Source organism: Gopherus flavomarginatus, chromosome 9, assembly GCF_025201925.1.
Source record: "Gopherus flavomarginatus isolate rGopFla2 chromosome 9, rGopFla2.mat.asm, whole genome shotgun sequence".
Taxonomy (NCBI): Eukaryota; Metazoa; Chordata; order Testudines; family Testudinidae; genus Gopherus; species Gopherus flavomarginatus.
This window is the reverse complement of record NC_066625.1, coordinates 76,519,560-76,543,171: the sequence shown is the minus strand read 5'-3', so window position 1 is coordinate 76,543,171 and position 23,612 is coordinate 76,519,560. Positions and strand designations below refer to the sequence as shown.

The following is a 23,612-nucleotide window of genomic DNA, read 5'->3' as shown; positions in this document are numbered from 1 at the left end:
TGATTTTTTTTCCCCTCTAAACTTTAATTATTAATTTGGGGCGCTAGACTGTGTTTTGGAAAACGGGCCAATGCAGGAAGAATGGAGAAATGAGTGACTCTCCCCACTTAAATCCATCTGCAGGCTACCTGGGCTGTGGAGAGTGGAGGTTGGTACCCCATGAGGGGTCACGAGGTTATTACATTGAGGGATGCAAACTGTCAATCTCCACCCCAAATCCCGCTTTACCTCCAGCATTTATAATCGTGTTACAAATTAAAAACACTTTTTTATACACCTCTACCTCGATATAATGCTGTCCTTGGGAGCCAAAAAATCTTCCTGCATTACAGGTGAAACCACGTTTTATCGAACTTGCTTTGATCCACCGGAGTGTGCAGCCCTGCCCCTCTGGAGTGCTGCTTTACTGCGTTATATCTGAATTCACATTATATTGGGTCACGTTTTATCGGGGTAGAGGTGAATATTTAAGGGGGGGCTCGCACTCAGAGGCTTGCTATGTGAATGGGGTCACAAGTAAAAAAAGTTTGAGAGCCACTGCTCTCGCCCACTGGCCAGCACAGCTGAGCTGAGGGAGGTGGTGTCATAACTTGCTGGTAGCACAGACCTGCATCAAATGGCCACCATTCTCCTGCACCCTGCAGGAATTGTGCCTTAGGGGGATATCTCCAAATAAGCGTCTCCCAGGACTACATCCGGGCTAGTGTGGTTTATGTACTACCCCTTGCTCCAGGCTGTGAAGGCACAATCCAGCCTTTGGTTAGTAAAAATAACATTCCTACAGCACCAAAAACCTTTAATGTACCTTGCTAGTCAATAGGGAATGCTCTTTGCTACTTAGTTCTGTTTTTTTAAAATATTCAATTTTAAAGTGTTTTGTAAAGATTTTACTCCCATTTGCAGATGTGCATGGCTTCAATTAATTCCTGTTCCCCATGGGAATAAAATAATTCTGTAGATCTAAATAGCTGACAGTAATTGCAGGGCTTAATTTGTGGTAATAAACATATTTCCAAACTAAGTCATTGTGTATTTATGAGGAGACATTTTTATATTCTAGGTTGTCTGTTCATTTTAATGCCAACAGAGCTGCATCTTTACACTAACTAGGTTTGTTGCTACACTATACCAAAACAAACTGTTGATTTTTAAAAAATAGGTTTCTATTAAAATTGTATAACCTGTATTAGTGAAAGATACTGTTCTCATTGAAAAAACTTAGAGGGAAGAGGGCCTTGCTTGATTCCATATGAAGTATTTCATATCCATATTGCACATTTCCACATTGTGTTAATAATCCAGAATTTTGTACCTATCACATGGCTGTTTGGGGACCCATGTAAAATTAATTTGTCGGTTCTTAGCAGGCAAATGACAAGATCATGAATTGCTCTCCTTGGTTTTTCTAGGGCGAATTTTGGACTTGAAGACTGGAACAGTAAAGAAGGAAGGTCAGCAGTCCTCAATGAGGATGTGCATGGGATCAAGACGTTCTTTCATTTGCAGAATGAGGTACACAATTCTCTATTCCTTCAATACTCTTATCCCTTCTCAGACCTTAAGGTTTTGGCCCATTTTGTCAGCTTTGACCTGGTTTAAAAATGCTGATTAGACATTTCCAGTATGCTTACTTTTATATCTAGTGTCAATTTGCAATCTGCAATTCCTGTAATTAACAAGTAAGTCATTAAATCATATCTGTACTAGTGTGCTGTATTGTGTGCTTTTCCAGAGGGCCTCAAACCATCTTAACCACTGGCATGTAAGCCATTGTCTCTTAAGGTTTGTTTATTTAAGTCAATACTTCTGGAAAGAATCTTCAACAGTAGACTGGAAACTTGGCTCTGTGGGTTCATGTTTGTTGGGTTTTTTCCCCCCAACAAACCAGTAATACTAAAGGAGGAATTTAGTTACTGAGTTAGCCAGCTATGTGAGAATTAACCAATGATCAACTAGTTAATTCTAAATACATGAGTAAATGTTAGATCTGGCCGGGGGGCGCTAGGGAGGGGAATGTTATTTCATAATTTTCAAACTTCTGGTAAATTTCTGTGACTGCTCTGATGTTTGTTTGCCTAATAATACGCAAGAAAGTGATTAACAGGAGCCACCTGCACAAGGGAGCCTGATCCTGAATGTGGCCTCCTGATGTCCCTGTACTAGAAATGAATAGTTGTAATAACAACATTAAGTAGATCTAATGTAGTGAAAGGTCCATCAATGTGACTTTGAGGGGGACAAGCACACCGTCGCATTTGCTGCCTGTTTCCAATTGTACACTGAGGATAAATTATGCAAAAACACAAAAACAAAAAGATTTGAAGGTCAAATCAAGCCCAAGCCCAGCCTGTTTGATTAATTTGTGTATGAGTAATGTTTTGAACATGCAAAGTGACACACATCCTAATTAAATAGAATTATTAAATCTAATCAATTCAGGTGTGTGAAACTCCTTGAGATCCTTCAGTCTGAGGGTGCTTTGGAAGTGTCTTAGTAGTAGTGGTATAAATGTAGCAGTCACTTACTTACTATAGACCATGTTATGGCTGGCCCTACTTGGGTCCTCTGGAGGGGTGAAGAAACTCTACCACCCTCGCTGATCTACACAGGCGGCAGTTCTAATTTGGCTACTCGCATTGAGAAGTACAACAGGGAGACTCTAGCTGTGGCAAAAGCACTGTCCAAGCAAGGGACGAATGGCAGCAGAGTGATAGGACAGGAGGCTGCACAGCAAGGAGGAAGAGCAGGCTCCAGCATTCCTTTCAGTATAGCAAAACCTCTGCATGTTTCCTTTAAGACACTGTCATACCACATTCTTCTCCCAGTTCTCCACAATGCTCCAAGCTGCAACTTAGCCCTCTGGTTATAGGGCTAAGCACCAGGAATTACATTTGTGCTTTGGAATGATGGAACCAGTATCATACACGTGTCCTCTCATGTAGTCTAAGAATATTTACTTCTATTATTAATTTGTAACTACTGTATATAAAATTCATTAATTCAGGCAAATATTGACTCAGTAAGAGTATGCAGTCTGCTGTTCGTCATGCACCTCATTATCCTCTGGCCCATGTTTACTGATCATGTGAGGAGGTCTTTGAGCAGACAGGAGCCAGAACTAATATCCAGTTTACAATTGTTCCCCAGCTTTTCGAAATAGCCATCCAAATCACAGTTACTTATAAGGCCCTGATCCTGCAAACACTAATGTGCGTGAGTAACCTTACACACGTGTGTAGTCCCATTGTGTGTCTAATTTTAACCTTTTTCTTTTTTTACTATTTCTTTCTCTTCCTACTTCCTGGCAGTGACTAGTAAAAAATCTTAGTGAGGAGGGAGTCTTTGTACCTGAACCCCACCACATCCTCCAATATTGTGAATTATTTGAGGTTGCCATGTTTGCTGCATGATTTCTTCTTTCTTTGCCATATAGTTCCTCTTTTTTAAAAAAAAAATGAAAATAAACTCAGTTTTGTCTTTTCAAACCATTTATTTGGCTTCAAAGGGATAATTGCATGTGGATACACAATTAAATGTGCGGTTAGACACACAATTGGAAATACAAATAAATATACTCTGGTACGCAGATCTAAGTTGTAAACAGAAAGTTACTTGGCATCGTGAATAGCGGTTAGCCAGGTATTAGTTAGTCAAAGCTGACTTTAGTACAAGTCAGCTGGAACTAGATATAGTCAAGAGTTCTCTGACAAAATGTTTTTTTATTGGAAACTGCCAGTTTGTCAAAGCCAAAATTTTCTGTAGGAATGTGCTAGTTTTGATAAAACTTCTGTCATGTTCCTTAAGTCCAGGATGGAATGTTAGGGGGCAGGTAAGAGAGAGTGAGCCACAGACCAGAATAGCTAATATCCCAGTAGTTAGGACATTCCTCTGGGATGTGGGAGACCCTGGTTCTAGACCCTGCTCTGCCTGATTTGGAGCAGGGATTTGAACCTGACTCTCCCATATTCCAGGTTAGTGCCCTAACCAACAGGCAATTGGATCTTCCTGTCTTTCATGTTGGAGCTATTCCACTCTGTATAAATAATGAAATAATTAAGTGGGCCAAAGAAAGAGATTAGAACACTGGGCTAGTGTGTCAAACATTCACATATAAAACCCAGCTTCAAAGCCTGAGGTCTCCCACATCTAAGGTGAGTGACCTAACCACTGGTCTGTTGCCTATTCTTGGCAGGGAGGTGAGTGTGTCGCTTCGATTTTTGAGATTTTTTTTTTTAAGTCAGTTTCCTTCTGATGCAGAACAAGGAGAAACTTTGAAATCTCAGAAATTTTGTGGGATGGGAGAATCTTTTTCTGCCTAGCTCTGTTTGGAGCACACGAAGCAGGTAATCAGATATTGGGCCAATATATACACACACATTTCAGTGACATTACATGGATAATGCATAAGTAGTTTAGGGTTTGTAGGTATTTGATGTATCTATCTTGTATTCCAGTAGAAAAGGGTTTTACCACATGTGGGGCAGCATTGTTATATATGGGTGTACATACAAATGACTAGTGTCTAATACGCAAGTATTTGGTAATACGCTGATATATAGTATGTGAATTCTCCGTGCTAATTAATCCTATGGAAGCTGGAATTATTTTTGGATGGTTTAGCTGAGGGCCGAAATTGTATGTTTGTCTAGTTTTCGTTCTCGTTTTTGAAGTGTTTGTGATCTGCTGACGCCCATTTCTGCTTAAACCAATCCTGAGATTCTCTGCTTCCGGCTGTTTTCTCTTCTTGTATTTCTTGTTTAGCCTTGTGTTAACTATAGGATTATCTTTTGTGAGCCAGTAGTTTCGTAGTGTTTTTTTCTTTACATCTTGAAAATAGCTGGGGTGCTAAAAAGTAAAATACACAAAAAACATGAGGGTTAAAGTAATAACTTCTTAGGCCTGGTCTACGCTACCACTACCAGTTCCGTGAATACCGCTGGGTTCACACTATGCAATGTTGACCGCATATCACTCTCCCGTCAACTCCCTTTGCGCTTTTCATTCAGGTGGAGTAGAGGAGTCGATGGGAGAGCGATCTGCAGTCAATTTTGCATGTCTTCACTAGACCTGCTAAATCGACTGCCAATGCACTGATTGCTGCGCGTCAATCCCCCGGTAAGTATAGACAAGCCCTCAGAAAACACTTTTCTAAGACACACAATCAAAAACAAATGCAATATTACTTGAATATATATCCTTAAAAGAGATTCAAATTGGATATTTGCCCCCCAGGCATTTATATTATCTTTCAAATGCTGGCTTGTTTTTAGGTGTGGAAATGCCCCTTTGGATCATTTGCCTCTGAACAGAATAACCACCATGCGAAAAAGATACAGGTGAGTTTGGTTCAGTTACCGCTACAGTATGTCATAATGAACTTTTCTAGTTGTCCATTTCACTAGCGCTGTATCTCCCAGTTTTACCTGAACAAGTCTTTGTGTAGCAGAATCCAACTCATGCTTCACAAATAGCATGAGGTTACATTAGAGTGGAGTGAGCACAGCACTGGGAGCTCAGCATTGAGTTCTAATCCTGCCTCTGTCACTGACTCCTTAGGGTGTACCTTAGTTAACCTCATCTGTAAAATGATACTTATACCTAGAATTAGATATGGCTTATATACCACTTGAGCAATTGAACATGATGTAAGAGTTGTATTAAATATTATTGTTAGTATAATTGGTAAATTTGTATTAAAAATCGGTATTAGTATCAAGTTCTATTGGATATCAAACATTTTATTAATATTATTGTTTCTTCTCATATAGGAATGGCCTAGGCCCAGTAAAAGAAGGAGAAGCACAGTATGCAGTAGTTCACTGCACTGGATATATCAAGGCCTGGCCACCAGCAGGTAAAAGTTGCATTAAGGGCAGTATAGATAGTACTATGTACAAGACCAAACTGATCTCTAGAATCTATTGACCAACTTGCTAGTTAGACACTGTGGCTGGATTTTCAAAGGAGACTAAGGGAGTTAGGAGCCTAAGTGCAGTGTGATTTATGTACCTATCTCTCATAGGCTCCTTTGAAAATCCCAGCCTCTGTCTGATACATCGATAATCTCAACCAGGTAGCTGATTGTGTTAAAAGTTGCACAAGCAAGTTGATTTACTACACTTGTTCAATTTGGCACACCGGATCTGGCCAGCGGTCCATCAATATCCTGTTTCCTACATTTGATGTTTCAGAGGAAGGTGGAAAGAATCCATAAAACACCTGACCAAATTTGCTCCCTGTGGTTTACAGGTGATGCCCTGGTGCATGAGGTTGTATTGCTATTCCAAAGTTAGCATTTCTGAGGGGTACAGAAACACTGATCACACGCTTTGAATTAAATCAAGTTTAAACATAGAGCAGTCACATGGAACCAGAGTGATTTCAGCTGGTTAGTCCATGTACATCTCAGTTTGGAAAGCAGCACTAGCATTTTCCTGCAAATCAGAAAGTCAGTCAGTGTCATTGTTAATGCGCATCCATATTCTCCTCAGTCTTTCTATATACTACCCTGGTTCTCCACATACAACTGCCATTGATGTACAATGGCAGAGTATCAACTGTCATCTACAAGAGTTACATACTCAGAATGAGGGTACCATATGACTACAGAAGTATAGCCCAAGATTTTCAAACTCAGGTGCCTAATAAAAATGGCTTGATTTTTCAGAAGTTTTAGCACCTGCAGCTCTCATTGAAGCCAATGGAAGCAGCAGGTACTCAGCACCTCTGAAAATCTGGCCAAAGCCAGTGGCTATTTTTAGACACCCATGTTTGAAAATTTTGGCTTCAGTTTAGGTAAGTGTACACTCACTCACAAGTAATTTACTGACTGGAGAATATTACAGTCTCTGCATCTTGATTAAGTTATTTTGGTTTATATGTGGGTTTTTGGGAAACAAGTCTTTACATGTTGCTTTGAACAGCAATGGAAAAACCACTCACCTACTGTAATTCAGCATATTCTTTTTAATATGTCGATTCCTGTTGAACAAGAGGTCTTGCCCTTTTGTGGTTATAGGCTAAGTATACCGCAGACATTATTCAGGCTACTCCAGGGATTAAGTGTGCCAAAAATCCGATTACACTAAATCTGTACTTTGTGCAGATTTTAACTCGCAGTTTTAAATTTCTTATTGATTCTGTGCAGATTTATATTTTCAAAGGTTATATAATTGTCATCTCACTCTCTCACAGAGAGAGAGAGATGTACAAAAATTAAAATGATGCATCCTCTTGGAATTTCATCAGCCTTCAAACACGCATAATTCAGACCACATGTCATCTGCCAGTACTTTGGAACCACAAAGGAGTGTATAAGTCCCTCTTTGCATTCCCAACTGCTGGTAATAAGATTGCTAAAGCTCGTACAATGTAAATTAGTGTATCGTGACTGTCAAAATGTTTCAAAGTCATTTTTATCTCCGGACAGAGTAAACAAAAGTCTTAAGTCCTGTAACAAAATGTCTCTTTGCTTTAAGAAAAGTTCAGTTTTTAGAGTTTTTTCTCTTGATACTTTCAAATGCAAGTGAATTAAATTGTCATATACAAAATGGATAACCAGAGAAGTACACCTCGTCACGCTTAATGAGATACATTGGTTACTTGGGTGGTAAAGATGGTTAATTGGCACCCATCACTACAGACCCTACACTGATAAAAAATGCATTGAAGTGGATCACAGTGATAGCATGGAATGAAAGCAGGGTCTGTGGAGCCAAGTGCAGTCAAATGCTGTACATGGCTTAAAGTAACCTTACAGCAATGCAATATTTGGTTACCTCTCTTTGAGGAGATGAGCAAGGTGCTGTAATCCAGGAGATGAGTTGGCTTCTAACATTTTTAAATGGGATCTCAATTGCCTTTTATGGGATCTTGCAGTCTTGTTTTTAACCACACTCCCACTGCTCAGACCAACAGCATGTGCTATGTTGTCTTTTTGAGGTCATACTGTGCAAAATAGGGTTTCTTTTTCCACATGGTAAATTTTGCATGTTTAGTCTGTGTCCTGCCTTGGACACTTTTGTGCTGGAAGGTATCATGCAACTTGTTGACTTTTTGGTGTATCCGAGGGCAGAATTTGGCCCCTAGGTAGGTTTTGGGTAGTCTGTGGCAATGTAACTACATGTATTAGCATATTACCATTCAAAATGTTATAATTTGCAACATAAGCTAGTAACTTAAATGTAGAGGAAATTGGATTTGTTAACATTCCTCTACCTTGTAAAGAAATTACTTGAGTTAAAAACCACATTTTGAGAGCAGCAAACATCTAGCTGTTGCATTCTTTCTTGAGCCTTTAGAATAAACGAGTTTGCGCCAAATGATAGGTGTTCTTAAAATATTCCGGGGGAAAGGATGATTTTCGTACACTTTTCCCTACGGGTACTCTAATAAAGGCCCCTCCACCCCTTTCAGATTTCATAAGCTGGACTCTCAGCTATACTATCAATTTAAGTAGAATTTTCTGGAACAAAATATAAACGTTTCTTGCAAACATACTTAATATAGATTTGTTTGCCTGCTGGCATTGCCTCTCTTCTGGGTTCTGGTTATGAGAAAGCATTTTAGTTTCAATGAGAAAATAATTGAAAGGTTTTCACCCCCCTTGTCTGTAAATACCTGCACTCCTGGGCTTTATCACAGGACAAGGGGAAAGAAATTATTATTATTATTATTTTATTTTCAGAAGTCCCTGGATAGTATATTGGCAACATGTTACTACTCTCTTTAGCCACACAATAAGTACAATATGAGCAACAGTAGGACAGGGTTCTCTGGCACTGTCCTGTTAATGTGCCTCAACACAGGCCTGGAAGACCAGTTAGTTTAGCCTCCGAGGCTCATTCAGTCCTTCTGAGAATATCCTTGATATTGCTAATTAGTGCTAAGTTTGACTACGTTTGGTAGGGAATCGGGGGGAGGGTGTTAGATGTAGATCCCTCTATTAAAAATACAGGATGAAATTCTCTTCTGGTTTAATTCTGTTGACTTCCAGCAGAGAATTTGGTCCTTGGAATATAAATGATGATGTGGACCTTTTACTTATTGAAAGGGAAACTAATATTTAATTACCTGTCAGAGCCTAGAAGAATATGAACGGTCTTCCCTTGCACCACTGGTACACCCGCGCCCTATTGAACTATGCTATTACGGAGTGAAGCCTGGAACAACGAATCGCATTTTGATGCCTAAGTTTCTGTCTAGAGTATAAAGGAAATTCTAACACCAAGACCTGGTTCTTCAGTCTTCATTCGAGCAAAACTCCCCACTCAAGTTAATGAGGTGCTTTATCTAAATAAGGACTGCAGGACTGAGCCACAAGTGTTGATTGCCAGCATGAAATAATAATAATAATAATTATGAAATATAAATAATAATAAAAATTCCCCCTGTGCCTAAATGGTTGGTCAGACCCCAAATCCTTTTTTTTGTTTGTTTGTTTGTTTGTTTGTTTGTTTTACGTGTTCTCTCAGGGTCAGACTGCCCCTAGCCCGTACATAGCTGTGGGGAGAGAACAGGAAGTACTCACTGCAGCCCACACAAGAGCTGGGGACTTCCATAGTCCTTGCATCTGGGCACCTCCAGGAGAAGGCAAAGCTATGGCCCTACGCCCACCCTCTTCACACTCTCTTGGAAAGGTGGCCGGACACATTAGAAGGTGCAGGCTGTATAGTCCCAAGGTATGGGGCAGCTTGCAAACAACATATGCTCTCTGCGGGTAGGGGGTTCCCCATGAGGCAGTGTAGCACCACACCACCCAAAGTACATAACCTGGCCATCAGTCTTTGTTTCTGGGTAAGTAACTGTAGGGGAAATGTAGATCTGTTTTTAGTAGCAAGTGGTATATTGGCCTTGTGCAGACTGTCTGCACAGGGGGTAAATTTCTCAAAACTATTCATTCGTCAAAAACTAAATGAAAAAGTTGGTTTTGGAAAATCCAGACTCTTTTCCAGGGAGTTATATTATTTGCTTATTGTATGTGATATATGTTATATTAAACAATGAAATACAGTGCTGAAATATTTTCAATATGGGGAAGAGACTCACTATTTGAAACTAGCTGAGTGTCCATTCCAGACTTTGATCATACATTTGTTTTGTCTGCTGCCAACTGGCTATAAGAACCTGTGCTTCTGATTGCATGATAAGTGTTGTAGCTAATAACCAAATATACAAAATATACCAATTCTACTTTTTTCCAATCTGTTATTTTAAAATTTTTAATTTAAAACAAGCATTTGCCTTTTTTCAATTAAAGCATCATATTCCTGGAAGGAAATTAGTTTTATGCAGTCCACATGATGTTTTCCTAATAGTTTTATTCATCACATAGCAATGGATGGAAAATATTTAGTTGAGAGAAACTACAGTATGTCAGCATGTTGCTGGTAAAGACTAGATCAAATCCAAGACCAATGTTTTTTCCAAAGGGAAACTGCAGGGAAGTCATTGTCATCAGAAGGTTCAAATAGAGGGGTACCTTAGGGCACTTAAAGATTGAAAATCCTAGTAAACAAAATTTCAAATAATTCAGAATTCTGTATTTCTTTTGGGTGATGTTTTTTTTTTTTGGGAGTGGGGGAGGAGGTTGGTTTTTGTTTTAGCTTTTTGTCTTGCAATTATTGATTCATTTCTAGTCTTCCAAGTCAGACTTACAGTAACTGCTTAGCCACAAAATGCCAAAGTAGTTAGGTCATTTTAAAGTTTTGGCCTGAATCAAAAAGTTTGTGCAAAACTGTTCCTTTTAACAAAACAAAACAAAAAATATTTGCTTCAATACTCTTTACAGCACTGTAATTGTTAATGCTTATTAAAAATGACTCATTCTCCTTTGGAATTTTTCACAAATACTTTCCCCCATACCTCCCAATTTTAAGACTCACTGAAATTTTTTTTGGTCCTTTTTGATTTTTTGAGGACTTAAATTCCTGCATACACCTATTCAAGAGGTATTACGATCTTTTAAAGTGCCATGCACATGAATGGTACTGTACAGGTAATAATAATTGATGGAAGTATAAAATAATGTGTAGCCATGCAGTGGTACATAGTGTACATTTTAATTCCACTGTTATGAACAGGCATAAAATATCTATTTTTCAGTTTAATATAGTGCAGCGATTCTCAAACTGTGGGTCAGAACCCCAGAGTGGGTCGCGACCCTGTATTAATGGGGTCGCTAGGGCTGGTATAGACTGGCTGAGGCCCAGGGCCAAAGCCCAGGCCTGAGGGCTTCAACCCTGGGCAGCAGGCTCAGGTTACAGGCCTCCAGCCTGGGGCTGAAGCCCTTTGGCTCTGGCCCCCTGGCCTGGGGAGGTAGGGCTTTGGTTTTGCCAGCCCCCAGGGTAGCAGGGCTTAAGCGGGCTCAGGCTTTGATCCCCCATCCTGGGGTCCTGTAGTAATTTTTGTTGTCAGAAGGGGGTCATGGTGCAATGAAGTTTGAGAACCCCTGATCTAGTGAAACCACAAATTCACAAGTCATTATTCTGCACCTATACATACACGTGGAGTACAGGGTTGAGGGGCTGCAGAAGGACAGGAGATAATGGCATTCTGTTGTTAAGACCAAGTTGGAAACTCATCAGGGACTGTTTAAAAAGTCACTTTTTTATGTCGGCTTAAACACATGCATTTACCTTATGGGAAACTGCTTGTTAGCACACAGTGATACTGTTAAATTCAGCATGGCCTCTGGTTGCACAGAATTCAATTTGTGGTTCATTTTCATGTTTAGCTCTGGAAGTTGTTGATGATGTTAATTGGGACAAGTATAGTGCTACATTTGTTTATTAGTAGTAGCATATGTTTTGATGTTCAGAAATAAAGTTTTCTAATGGCTACATGTAAGAATGTGAATTATGTGTGTTTATTCTGTTGATGTTGTTAATAGGCCAATTTCATAGCCTTTCTCCTGGGTAAACATTTTTGGAATGCTTTTGGAATTACTAATTTTTAGGCAACTGCAGAGTCTAACAAATCACATTTTGTTAAGAGTTAAATGAATTAGTGATGGGACCAGTGCAAAGATCTTGATTACCTATCCTTATGAAATCTGAGTACATTTAATAGGGAATATATTATAGGTGAAATACAGATCCCCTATGCACATTCACACTGGTGTAAGATAGCATCTTTATAACATCAGCAAGAGAGTAGGGAAAACAATTTCCATCCAGAACAAAAATATACTACATGGAATCCTGCCTATAATAGCACCTAAATTACTTTGAGCAGGCAAGCAGGTAATCATTTTGGCATATTTTTTGCTCTAGAAGCTTTGGGAAGGGTTAGCAATTCACTGGGTCATGTACTGATTAATTCCAGGCAGCTAGATTTTTATGCATAGTGTGTCTTGTGGGATAACCCAGCTAATTTTCCACTGTGTTGCATGGACTTAATGTAATCCACTTCACAAGCGCAAAAAAAAAAAGTGAATTTTAGAACAACAGCTCCCCTTGCCAACACTGAGCTCAGTCAGGAATGGCATTTCTTTGCTAGGTTTAATTTTGGAGATTGTTTATGTTGCTTTGGGTTTATTGGGGCAGTCATGGACCTGAACCAAGTTCCAAAAAAGGGAAAGTGTTATTGAACACATCAGCAAAAAGATTATGAGAAATGGAAACCATCCAGCTTCATAGCTTTTGCCTTCTTTCGTGGTATACTGTGTCTTTAAGGAAACTATAAGAAAGCTCATTGAAACTGAGGGGAAATACCTTAAAAATGTTATTTTTAGATTGAAAACTCCATTATAAAAATAAGAGTCTTTGGCCAACATTATGCAACCTGACTGCCTAAATTTAAGAGCTTAAATACATATTTAGGCCAAAAAATATCAGAGGAGCTAAACACCCTTAAATCCCATTGAAGTAAGTGGGTAAAAGCAGGTCCTCAGCATCTCTGAAAATTAATCCTATAAACATTTCAAGGCAGAGGTGCCTCATATTTGTAGAAGTATTGGCAGGGGGGCATGCAGCTCAAAATAAGTGATACTGTTGTATTAATAATAATTGTTGAGACTAATGTATATGCTCCTCCTGCTATTTCTATTTCTTTCATTGTCCATCGTGACTTATACATTTGTTTTTCCTGTATACAATTCTATTTTCAGATTATTGTTTACAGAATTATAGGGGGAAGGGATAATGAATTCTGCTTAACATCTCCTGCAGATTGCACACAATCCCCAGATAAACTACTTTTTGCCTCTGTGAGGAAATAGTGTTCCCATGAAAGGATTTTTTTAATACGTTTTTGGAGCCTGGCCTTTACTAATAATCTGACTCCAGAATTTTATTTGTCAGTGTACAAAGCTTTAAGAACATGTGCTTGGTCCTTTTTCAGGATACAGTTACCTCCATTTTCACAATAAGTAGCTAGACTTTGTCCCTCTGTGTGTTTTTAAGCTGCTTTATGCCTTCAGATGACAACAAAATTCAGTACTTGAGAAAGATTTCCACTGTGCATAAACACAGCAGTGAAAACAAAACCAAAAACCCTACACCATGCCTCAGTAGCTCTGTTTTCATATTGGTGCTTTATTTTATCCTTGGTGCAGACTTGTGTTAATGTCTTTCATTTATGTATGGAGATAAATATTCTTCAGGCAGCATGGGATGTGTAGTTGTAATAGAACAGAGATTGTAGTCATATTTGTTCTACTAAAGGTATTACTTTTTAACGTAACTGTTGTATGGGCCTGATTCTTACTAACATTAAGACCCCTTTGAATCCCAAGTAAAGGGGCCTTGAAGTAGGTGTAAATGTAACTTATGTTCACATTAAGAGTTCTTTACCCTGCCAGAGTTGTATAAGGATCCTTAGTGAAAATGAGAATCAAATCCTGAATTATCCAGGGACCACCTTTTCCAATCTGTAAAATAAACCATTTGTTTGAAAAACGGCATGGACAAATGGAACTCAATCTGTTTTAAAACTCTCTATTTAATGTGTGATTCATTTAAAATGTTCCCTTAAGTTCGTATACTAGCTTGGTCTGTGCATAGAACTCCTGAGCATGGGTTAAAGGAAGTGTATGGCTTTTATTCAGGAACATCAAAGAGCTTTAAATGTAAAGAAGCTCATTAAGGACCATATTAGGATCTGTGCATGTGTTAAGAGGAAGGGCTCCGCGTTAGGTAGGAGATGTGGGTTCTATTCCCAGCTCTGCTTTTAACTTCTTGTACACAGTGTTGTAGCCATGTCGGCTCTGGGATATTAGATACACAAGGTGGGTAAGATCATGTTTTTTTTATTGAACCAACCTCTGCTGGTGAGAGCGTCAAGCTTTTGAGCTACACAGTTCTCTCACGCTCTCCCTCTCACCAACAGAAGTTGGTCCGGTAAAAAATATTAGCTCACCCACCTTGTGTCCTTGTGCCTCACTTCACCATCTGTAGAAGGGGGACAATAAATCTTTTTTTCTCCATTGTAAAGTCCTTTTGAAATCTACAGGTGAAATCAGAGATAATTATAATAACCTGAGAGTCAGAATTTGGGCCTCAGAATGTAGTCTTCGCTATAAGCAATGAACAAGATGACAAGTTATTGAGTATACTGCACAAAATACTCATTATTTTCTTGCATATTCATGTATCGTTTACTATATCTTATAACTGTGGGAAAGGGGAAAATACTTTCTGTGCCAATGTTCAGAAACTGTGTGGTCAAATAACACTGCTTATTAGTATGAACTGTTTATCTGGGAAACCTCATCACTCAAATTACTAGTGTTTTTAGGGTTTTTTTTCATATGCATCATGTTAAAAATGCTATATCTGGTTCTTCTTTAAACAGTTCAAGATTGCGTGCAGTGTGATTGACTTGTATTAGGAAGTATAAATGTCATGAGGATAATCTCTGAACATGATTGTTGCTTCATAACCGATAGCTTACTTTGCAGTTACTTCCCTAACACAGTAAACTGCTTTTGAAAATGATTCATTCTCTGTTGTGTCTTAATTACAATAAACATTGGGAAAAGAGTTTGGAAATAGCTTAAAATAAATCAACAATGTTACCAATAGAAGAGTTTTTCCTAAATGTATCACAGGAAGTGGATAACTCAAAACTTAGATTGAGAAATCTTCTTACTAAAGGCTTAACCGGATAATACCTAAACAACACTCATGTAAAGAGCATTTCTATTTGTGTAAACATGAGTGGAGAATAACCTACACGTGTGCCTTGTTGTTATTCATGTCTGTAATAGTTAATTCTATTGAAAAACTGAAAACAAACAGTTTAATGAAACACCCATGTTTTTCAATCTATTTCCTTTCAGCATAACAAAGTATGCTGGATATTTTATAATAAAGGAAACTAATCCATTTAATACAAAGGCAGGTAGCCAGTCTAAATGTTGAAGTTCATGTGTAATCCACATTGTAACTTTCTTTTAAAGCTGATATTTGGTGTATACTATACCAAAGAAAAATGCATAAATTACATCTTGCAGTAATAATCTGAAGAGAAATATTAATCAAAATATTATTGCCAGCATCAGAGACTAGCAGCTGTTGTGTATGTGGTTCTTTGTCTAACTGAAGTCAGAAGATAGTGACTAGTTTGTAAAATTGAAGGCCTCTATAAAAACAGGCAAGTGATTCTGTTTATTCACCTTTCCTAGCAGTAACAATGGTTTTGTTGTTGTTTATTTTAGGAATGACTATACCAGAAGAAGATGCAGAAGTGGGACAAGGTAGCAAATATTGCCTTGTGGCAATAGGGAGGCTTCAGGTAAAAACACTCTTTTATTACATCCACTGCTGCTAAAAACGTTAGTCAATGTTGTAGTATAGTTTTATATAAGATTCTGACAGGGTCTGGTTAGAAGATTAGTGTCTGTACCATGCCACAAAAAGCGCAAGACTATGATGTCTGTGCCCAGCCAAGTAACTCACTTGGAGTTGGATGGGCTGTAGAAATGATTCTTTCTGGAAGTTTCCTGGGTACCTGACAAGGGAAACACCAGGGGGTGGAAAGTGTTGCGTGTAGATTTTCTCGAGTTGCTGATTTAAAAGGCTAATTAACTGGCTGGAAAATCTGTAGTTGCAAAAGCTCATTTGAAAACAAAATTAATGCAGTCAAGAGACCCTAAGTAGTTAAATGCTTTACAAGGCATAACTTCATTCTACGCCAGGGGTCGGCAGTCTTTCAGAAGTGGTGTGCCAAGTCTTCATGTATTCAGTCTAATTTAAGGTTTCGCGTGCTGGTAATACATTTTAATGTTTTTTAAGGTCTCTCTCTACAAGTCTGTATATTATATAACTAAACTAGTGTTGTATTGTAAAATAAACGAGGTTTTCAAAATGTTTGAGAAGCTTCATTTAAAATTAAAATGTTGATCTTACACCGCTGGCCCGCTCAGCCCACTGCTGGTCTGGGGCTCTGTTCACCTCGGCTGGCAGCAGGCTGAGCAGGGCCTGCGGCCAGGACCCCAGCTGGGACAGGTCCGGCAGCCAGAACACCAGATCGGCAGCAGGCTGAGTGGGGCCGGTGGCCAGGACCCCAGACCAGCAGTGGGCTGAGCGGCTCAGCCCACTGCTGCTCAGGGATTCCATCCACTGGCTCCTACCAGCCAGGATCCAGGCTGCTGGATCCACTCACCCCGCTGCTGGTCTGGGATCCCGGCCCTGCCCACATAGAGTGGTACCCACCTTCTCCCGGGTTCTGGCCCATTCTCTTCCTCTCTCTGCACTGAGCTGAGGGTGGGAATGCACTGAGCACAGGGCTGGGGGTGAAGGATCTGGCCAGGAGCTAGAATGAGGGAGGGGGCTCAGGGTTGGGGCAGGAGGTTTGAGTGTGGTGGCACTTACCTGGGCAGCTCCCGTTTGGTGTGAGGCTTGCAGGTGGGAATGTGAGGTGGGGGGGTGCAGGAGCTCCCGTTTGGTGCTCAGGGTGGGGGTGGGGATGTGCGGAGTGCATGGGATTTTGGCGGGGCTGGGGATGTGGGGAGGTGCAAGAGTCAGGGCAGAGGGCTGGGGGCATGTGAGGGGGGTACAGGTGTCAGGTCAGGGGGGCTGGGTAAGTGTGGGGGTGCCAGAGTCAGGGCTGGGGTCGTGGGGGGGGTGAAGGAGTCAACAGAGGGGGGAGTGTGGGGGTGCAGGGGTCAGGGCAGAGGGCTGGGTGTGTGTGTGAGGGGTCAGGGCTCAGGGAAGAGAACTGGGTGACTGCCCTCCTCAGAACCCCCAATCTCCCCACTCCTTGTCCCCTGACTACTCCCTTCTGGGACCACTGCGCCCCAGGACCCTATCCCCTATCTAAGCCTCCCTGTTCCTTGTCCCCTGACTGCCCCACCAGGACCCTACCCCCTACCTGTGCCCTGATCCTGTCCCACCCGACCCTTATCCACACCCCTGCCCCCAGACAGACCCTCTGGACTCCCACACCCCATCCAACCACTCCCCTGCCTCCTGACAGCCCCCACCCAGAACTCCAGACCCATACAACTCCCCTCCACTCCCTGCCTGCCCCAACCCCTCTCCACACCCCTGCCTCCTGACAGCCCCTCTTAGAACTCCTGACTCATCCAACCTCCCCAGCTCCTTGTCCCCTGACCACCCCCTCCAGAGACTGCCCTCACCCTAACTACTCCCCCAGGACCCTCCTTGCTCCCTGTCCCCTGACTGCCCTGACCCCTATCCACCCCCAACCCCCTAACAGACCCTGGGACTCCCATGCCCCATCCACCCCCCCCCACTCCCTGACTGCCCCATCCAGAGACCCCGCCCCAGCCACCCCCCACCTCGGGATCCCACCCCCTATCCAACCCACCCTGCTTCCTGTCCCCTGACTGCCCCAATCCCTTATCCAACCCCCCCAACCCCAGTACCCTTACCATGAGGCTCCAGGCAGAGCCAGATACGCTGCCCCGTGGGAGCGTGCAGCCCCGCCCCTCAGAATGCTGCAAGCGCAGCAGCAGGGCTCCGAATGACTCAAACACTGTCCAGCGGGAGCGCACAGCCCCGGCCCCCAGAGCGCTGCGCGTGCGGTGGCAGGGCTCCAGGGGCAGGAGGGAAGGCAGGAGAGGGGCTGGCGCTGCGCTCGGCCAGATGCTCCGGCCCGGGAGCATGGACCCTGTGGTTTCCCTCGTCGGCAGGATTTTTAATGGCACACTGTAGTCCCGGCAGGCTGCAGTGTGCCATTAAAAATCGGCTCTCGTGCTGTCTTTGGCACACGTGCCATAGGTTGCCGACCCCTGTTCTACACACATAAGCACTTAATATTGCTGATATATTGTATGGCCAATCCATGTGCAGAAGTCCATCGAAAGTAGTGTAAATAGGATTTTACATCTTATTTGATCAGTATGTCCAAATTTAAGGCATTCTGTTTGTCCCGTATTTTCCCTCCCTTCATTCCTTGCTAATGGAGTCCTAGTGGATCAGAGTTTTGAACTGGAGCTGGAGCAGCAGTGGTGAACCTTTTCAGTCATAATAAGGAAGCCATTTTTGTGTTCCTGTCTGGGAATCATGCCATTAGTAAAAACGTTTGATCCTAATGCATGGTTTTTGTTGGCCTTCACTCATGCCCATCTGTTAGGATGGCATTGTTCCCTCTTAACGGCAGAATGACAGTGTCATTGGAGTGTAGCTGCCAAACCAATATCTGTTCAGATGAGCATCATACTGGAAATGTTATCACTTCTGCAGATAGTGTCTCCCGTGTGATACAATATTTTTGTGGCATTGCTATGACATTTTTCACTTAATCACACTTACATTCAAAGATAAAATACTCAAGTGGTGGACAGAAGGAAATTATGGAGTTTGCAGATGTTGCAGATGCCAAAATAGACTCTTGCCCAGAATCCCATTAATAACTTGTGGAGCATAAAAACATCTGTTCCATAAGAGAATAGCCAGCAGGCCCTCAGTGAGTGAAGGCAAGGGCAGGCAAGCAGTGGTTCAGTGGGCAAGTATAATCACAAAGGAATCAAGGTGTACAAATTTAAAATTGTGCACTCCAAACAGTAAGCCATAAACTGACAGCTAATCACCTCCCTGCTCTATTAACTAGTGGTTTGATGCTATTGTGCTGCAGAGCAGAGATCAAAAAGAGATTTTGTACAGATTGCTTGTGCCTCTTTACCAGACCTGATTGTTTAGGATGAAAGAGAAAGTTAAAGTAAAGACAGTTCTTGTCCTTAGCACAGGTAGAAATGGATAGAAGTAGATTAACTTGGCTGTCTGCATAGATCTAAAGTAGGAACCTGGAATGCTTCATTCTTTCTGAAGAACCTTGATGAAAATTTACAGAAAATCTATTTTTCTTTTAACAGTGATATCTGCTGTGTTAGCAGTATGCACTTAACGTTAGGTCTGTGTTGCAAGTGAAGGTGTGATTGTAGCATAGGGAGACATACCTGTGCTATAATCACACCTCTTGCAGTGTAGGCATATTTTAAGAGCCCAATGGGAGAGAACTGTCATGGTTCTTTGGGAACTTCCTTGAGTTAGCTGTTAAAACCTTCTTTGTGAGGCATCTTTAATAGGCTTGTTTTCATATTGTTCTGTTAGTCCAGGGTGCGTGTAATGGAGCGATGTTTTTGTGCTGCGGACTAGACTGAAGCCATTTCAGTTTCATTTTATTCATGTCCTTGTTTTATTTATGAACCCTTTAAATAGTTGTCAGTAAACTAACAGATTTTGTTATTTTAAATGAAAAAGCAACCTCTACTTATGGTGACTGTTCCTTTTCAAAATTATGTTTATCTGATTGATTGTCCTAGGTAACTAGCTCACCTGTGTGCATGGACATGAATGGAATGTCTGTTCCTACTGAGTTCTTGTCTAGACACAACTCTGATGGAATAATCACATTTGTTGATCCAAGATGTATCAGCGTGATTGGCTACCAACCACAGGTCAGTTCCTAGTTTTAAAACTGAGAGATTGTTGAGAACTAATTAAATAAATAAATAAATAAATAAAAACATAACTTCCAAAAGATGCAACAGTTCAACTGATCTCCAGCTGTTCGTATTCTATGCACAGTCTTATGTTGTGTCATTTATTTTGCTATACCATTCACACATCCTTAAAATTAAGATCTTTCCCCTTAATTATTATTGGATGATTTAGCTGGGGATTGGTCCTGCTTTGAGCAGGGGGTCGGACTAGATAATCTCCTGAGGTCCCTTCCAACCCTGAGATATTCTATGATTCTGTGAATTACAGGGGATATCATTGTATCCTTTTTGGATTCAGTGTTTTTTTTGTACTGAATTGGTTCAAATCCTAGGCAGCTTTCAAATTCTATCTTTCAAATTAAGACATTAAAGCAATATAAATTCTGCCTTGAGAGAGTGTTACATTTGTCGATTTTAACTTCTCTACCAGTTTATTGAACAACAAGCAGACCTCCATTATGAAGCTTATTTTCCTTGAGGCTCATGTCTGCTCCTTTGAATAAATATTAAGGTAATATAATTGGATACTAAATGAGTTCTGTGTGATGGCTTTCTCATAGATAACATGCTGTTATCTTTTTACTCTCAAAGAAAACTACATTTCCATATCGAAACAATTGTAGTTTGCAGGCAAGACATTTTGTCCTTACCTGATCATTTTACTTTCCCTTTCATATTGATTTGAATTAGCTTTACTGTAAATTCTTCAAACAAAAAACAGTATATTAAAGTGTATGTTATTGGATAAATAGAGGATTTCAGTGTCCTCAGGGCTATCAACCTGGCACCTTTTAACAAGCATTAAAAATTCACTTAAAACTGCAAACCCTGACTCAGGTGTGTCATAACATTTTTTTCCCAGATCTGGACCTTAGCGTCCAAAATATGGGTGTTAGCATGAAAACCTCCAAGCTTAGTTACCAGCTTGGACCTAGTAAAGCTGCCACCAGCCAGGAATTATACAGTGCCTAGCTCACTGTGGTCTCCCCAAAACCTTCCCTGGGGGACCCCCAGACTCAGATGCCTTGAGTCCTACAACAAAGGGAAATAACCCCCTCCCCTTGATTCCTGGTTACTTTCTCCCAGGCTCCCCTCCCTCGACGACCCTAGGAGATTCCCTGCTTCCAGTCCTGGAAACACAGAGAGAGCTAATCTCTCTTCCCTCTTACCCAGAGGGTATGCAAAGTCAGGCTTAGTAAATCTAACACAAAGAGATTTTCCCCCTGACTTCTTCCTCCCACCAATTCCCTGGTGAGCTGCAGACTCAATTCCCTGAAGTCCCCACTAAAGAAAAACTCCAACAGGTCTTAAACAGAAAGCTTTATATAAAAAGAAAGAAAAGGACATAAAAATGGTCTCTCTGTATTAAGATGACAAATACAGGGTCATTTGCTTAAAAGAAAAAAATGAATAAACAGCCTTATCCAAAATGAATACAATTTAACACATTCCAGCAACTACACACATGTAAATATAAAAGAAAACAATATAAACCTTATTGTCTTACTATTTTTGTACTTACAACTTGGAAACAGAAGATTAGAAAGCCAGGAGATAGAAAAATCACTCTCATAGCCGAGAGGGCCCAGACACAAGACAAAGAACAAAGAACTCACACCCAAAACTTCCCTCCACCCAGATTTGAAAAAGTCTTGTTTTCTGATTGGTCCTCTGGTCAGGTGTTTCAGGTTACTCCTTTCCAGGTGAAAGAGACATTAACCCTTAGCTATCTGTTTATGACAAGGTGAGTAGTCCAAATGAAGATAATATGACTGTGTGTGAGCAAGGATTACTCTCTAAACTAAAGGATCAACACACAGGTTTGTATTTTTACAGTTTTATATTGTGTTTTACTAGGATCTTCTGGGAAAAGACATTTTAGAATTCTGCCATCCGGAAGATCAGAGCCATTTGAGAGAGAGTTTCCAACAGGTACTGTCCTACAGTTATTTTTTTCCTAGTTTTTATGCAGAACCTAACATTCATTTCTCAATACTAGGGTCAGTTCTGATATCTGGGAGCGGAGGGTGTATCGCATGGGGTAATTCCTATTAATATTAATCTCTGTAAATCCAGTAGTTTAAACTGGATTATGCAGACATCTTCAAGGTGCTACATTTTCAGAAAAATCGCATTTTTAAATGTTCTTTTCGTTCTTATTTTTAAAATATAAATGAATATTCAGGGCATGGTTAGAGCCATAGAGTGGCTCCAGATATGCCTGCGTAGAGCCCACTGAAGTCAATGGGAGCCACAAGGAGTTGGTTGTCTTCAGCAAGAATATGGTTTTTTGAGTTGAAACTCGCTCCATTCCCATGTTTTTTAAACCAGATATTTAAGAGGAAAATACTAAAACAGCAAATCAGAAACAGATACAGGCAGATACACATCCAGAGAGAGGAATTTACAGATGCACTCAGGGCTGGCCTAACTGCGCTCCCAATAATGTCAATGGGAATTTCACCGTTGACTTCTATGGGAATACCCACAAGCCAGCGCTGAGTGCTTTTGAAAATCTCTTCTGTAATAGATCCTATGGTCTAAATTTTCCGCTGGTGTAAATTGGCACCACTCCATAAACTTCAGTAGAGCAGTCCCAGTTTTACCCAGCTATGAATTTGGCCCTCTATAAATCATTTAAAGAAATGAAATACAGAATAAAGTAATAAAAGGCACATAACTATGGAAGTGGTTCTCAATCTGGATTCAGGTTAGCAGTGGATTTATATAGACGATTATCTATTTAAAGCGTGGCACAAAAGTAATTAAACCCCATAAAACCTGTATGAGGAAGATAATTCATACAACACTAGTCCCATTTTATAGACTGTGAATCTGCAACTCAGAGGTTATGTCTGTGCTGCAGTCAGTAGTGTGATTGCAGCATGTGTAGATATATAACTGGGCTAGCTTTGATTTAGTGAGCTTGCTAAAAACAGCTGTGAAGTTTCAGCATCACGGGCTAGCCACCTAAGTACAAGCCTGCCCAGGACCCTGGGTACATTCTTGGATGGCTAGCCCATGCTGCCGCTTGTGTTGGCACGGCTTCACTGCTATTTTTAGCAAGCCAGCTAGATGAACACTAGCTTGGGTATGTCTACATATACTATAAACAATCGCACATCCTGACTCCAGTGTAAACATAGCCCGAGACGCCCAATCTAGCTGCAATGGAAGTTAATGAATATGCACTCAGTGACTTCAGTGAGAGTTAGATCAGGCCATAAGGCCCTCCTGATACTGCACCATTGAAGTCCGTGGGAGTTCAGCCATTGACTCCATTGGAACTATTCATGTGCTTATAGTTATTCATTAGTTTTAAGTATTTTGATGGATCAAGGCTTAAGTGTCTTGTTCAAGGTCACACAGCAAGCTGTTGGAAGAGCCAGAGATTAAAGTGTGGAGTTCCAGGCTTTGCAGCCCAGGTTCAGTCCACTAAATCATTTTGCCTCTATTTTGGTGGAGAATTCTTTCTTTGAATATTTATATTCAGTACAGTAGCAATGCAATCCAAGCTGTTTCCATCAATGACTTAAAGACTGAATTAAGCAATTTAACCAGACACCAGATGGTTTTCATTTCTGAAGAATTTTTTTGTTTTTTAATAGAGGTTAAACATTAGCTTTGAATCTTCTTGTGTTATTGTGTTTGTGTGCACTGTTTTAAGATAGTTCAGGTTTTTCCCACCAAAGACTCCCATGCT

At 40.7% G+C, this 23,612-nt stretch overlaps 1 protein-coding gene across 8 annotated transcripts in view; it reads left to right on the top strand.

The window, feature by feature from the left end:
* ARNT2 (aryl hydrocarbon receptor nuclear translocator 2) overlaps nucleotides 1-23,612 on the top strand; it is a 131,511-nt gene that overhangs the window by 70,606 nt on the left and 37,293 nt on the right. For all 8 annotated transcript variants that reach the window (XM_050967811.1, XM_050967810.1, XM_050967809.1 and 5 more), the window contains 6 exons: nucleotides 1,410-1,512; nucleotides 5,271-5,336; nucleotides 5,769-5,854; nucleotides 15,659-15,735; nucleotides 19,730-19,864; nucleotides 21,767-21,841. In XM_050967811.1, the coding sequence (XP_050823768.1) occupies nucleotides 1,410-1,512; nucleotides 5,271-5,336; nucleotides 5,769-5,854; nucleotides 15,659-15,735; nucleotides 19,730-19,864; nucleotides 21,767-21,841 (542 nt within the window). The remainder of the gene's footprint in view (nucleotides 1-1,409; nucleotides 1,513-5,270; nucleotides 5,337-5,768; nucleotides 5,855-15,658; nucleotides 15,736-19,729; nucleotides 19,865-21,766; nucleotides 21,842-23,612) is intronic.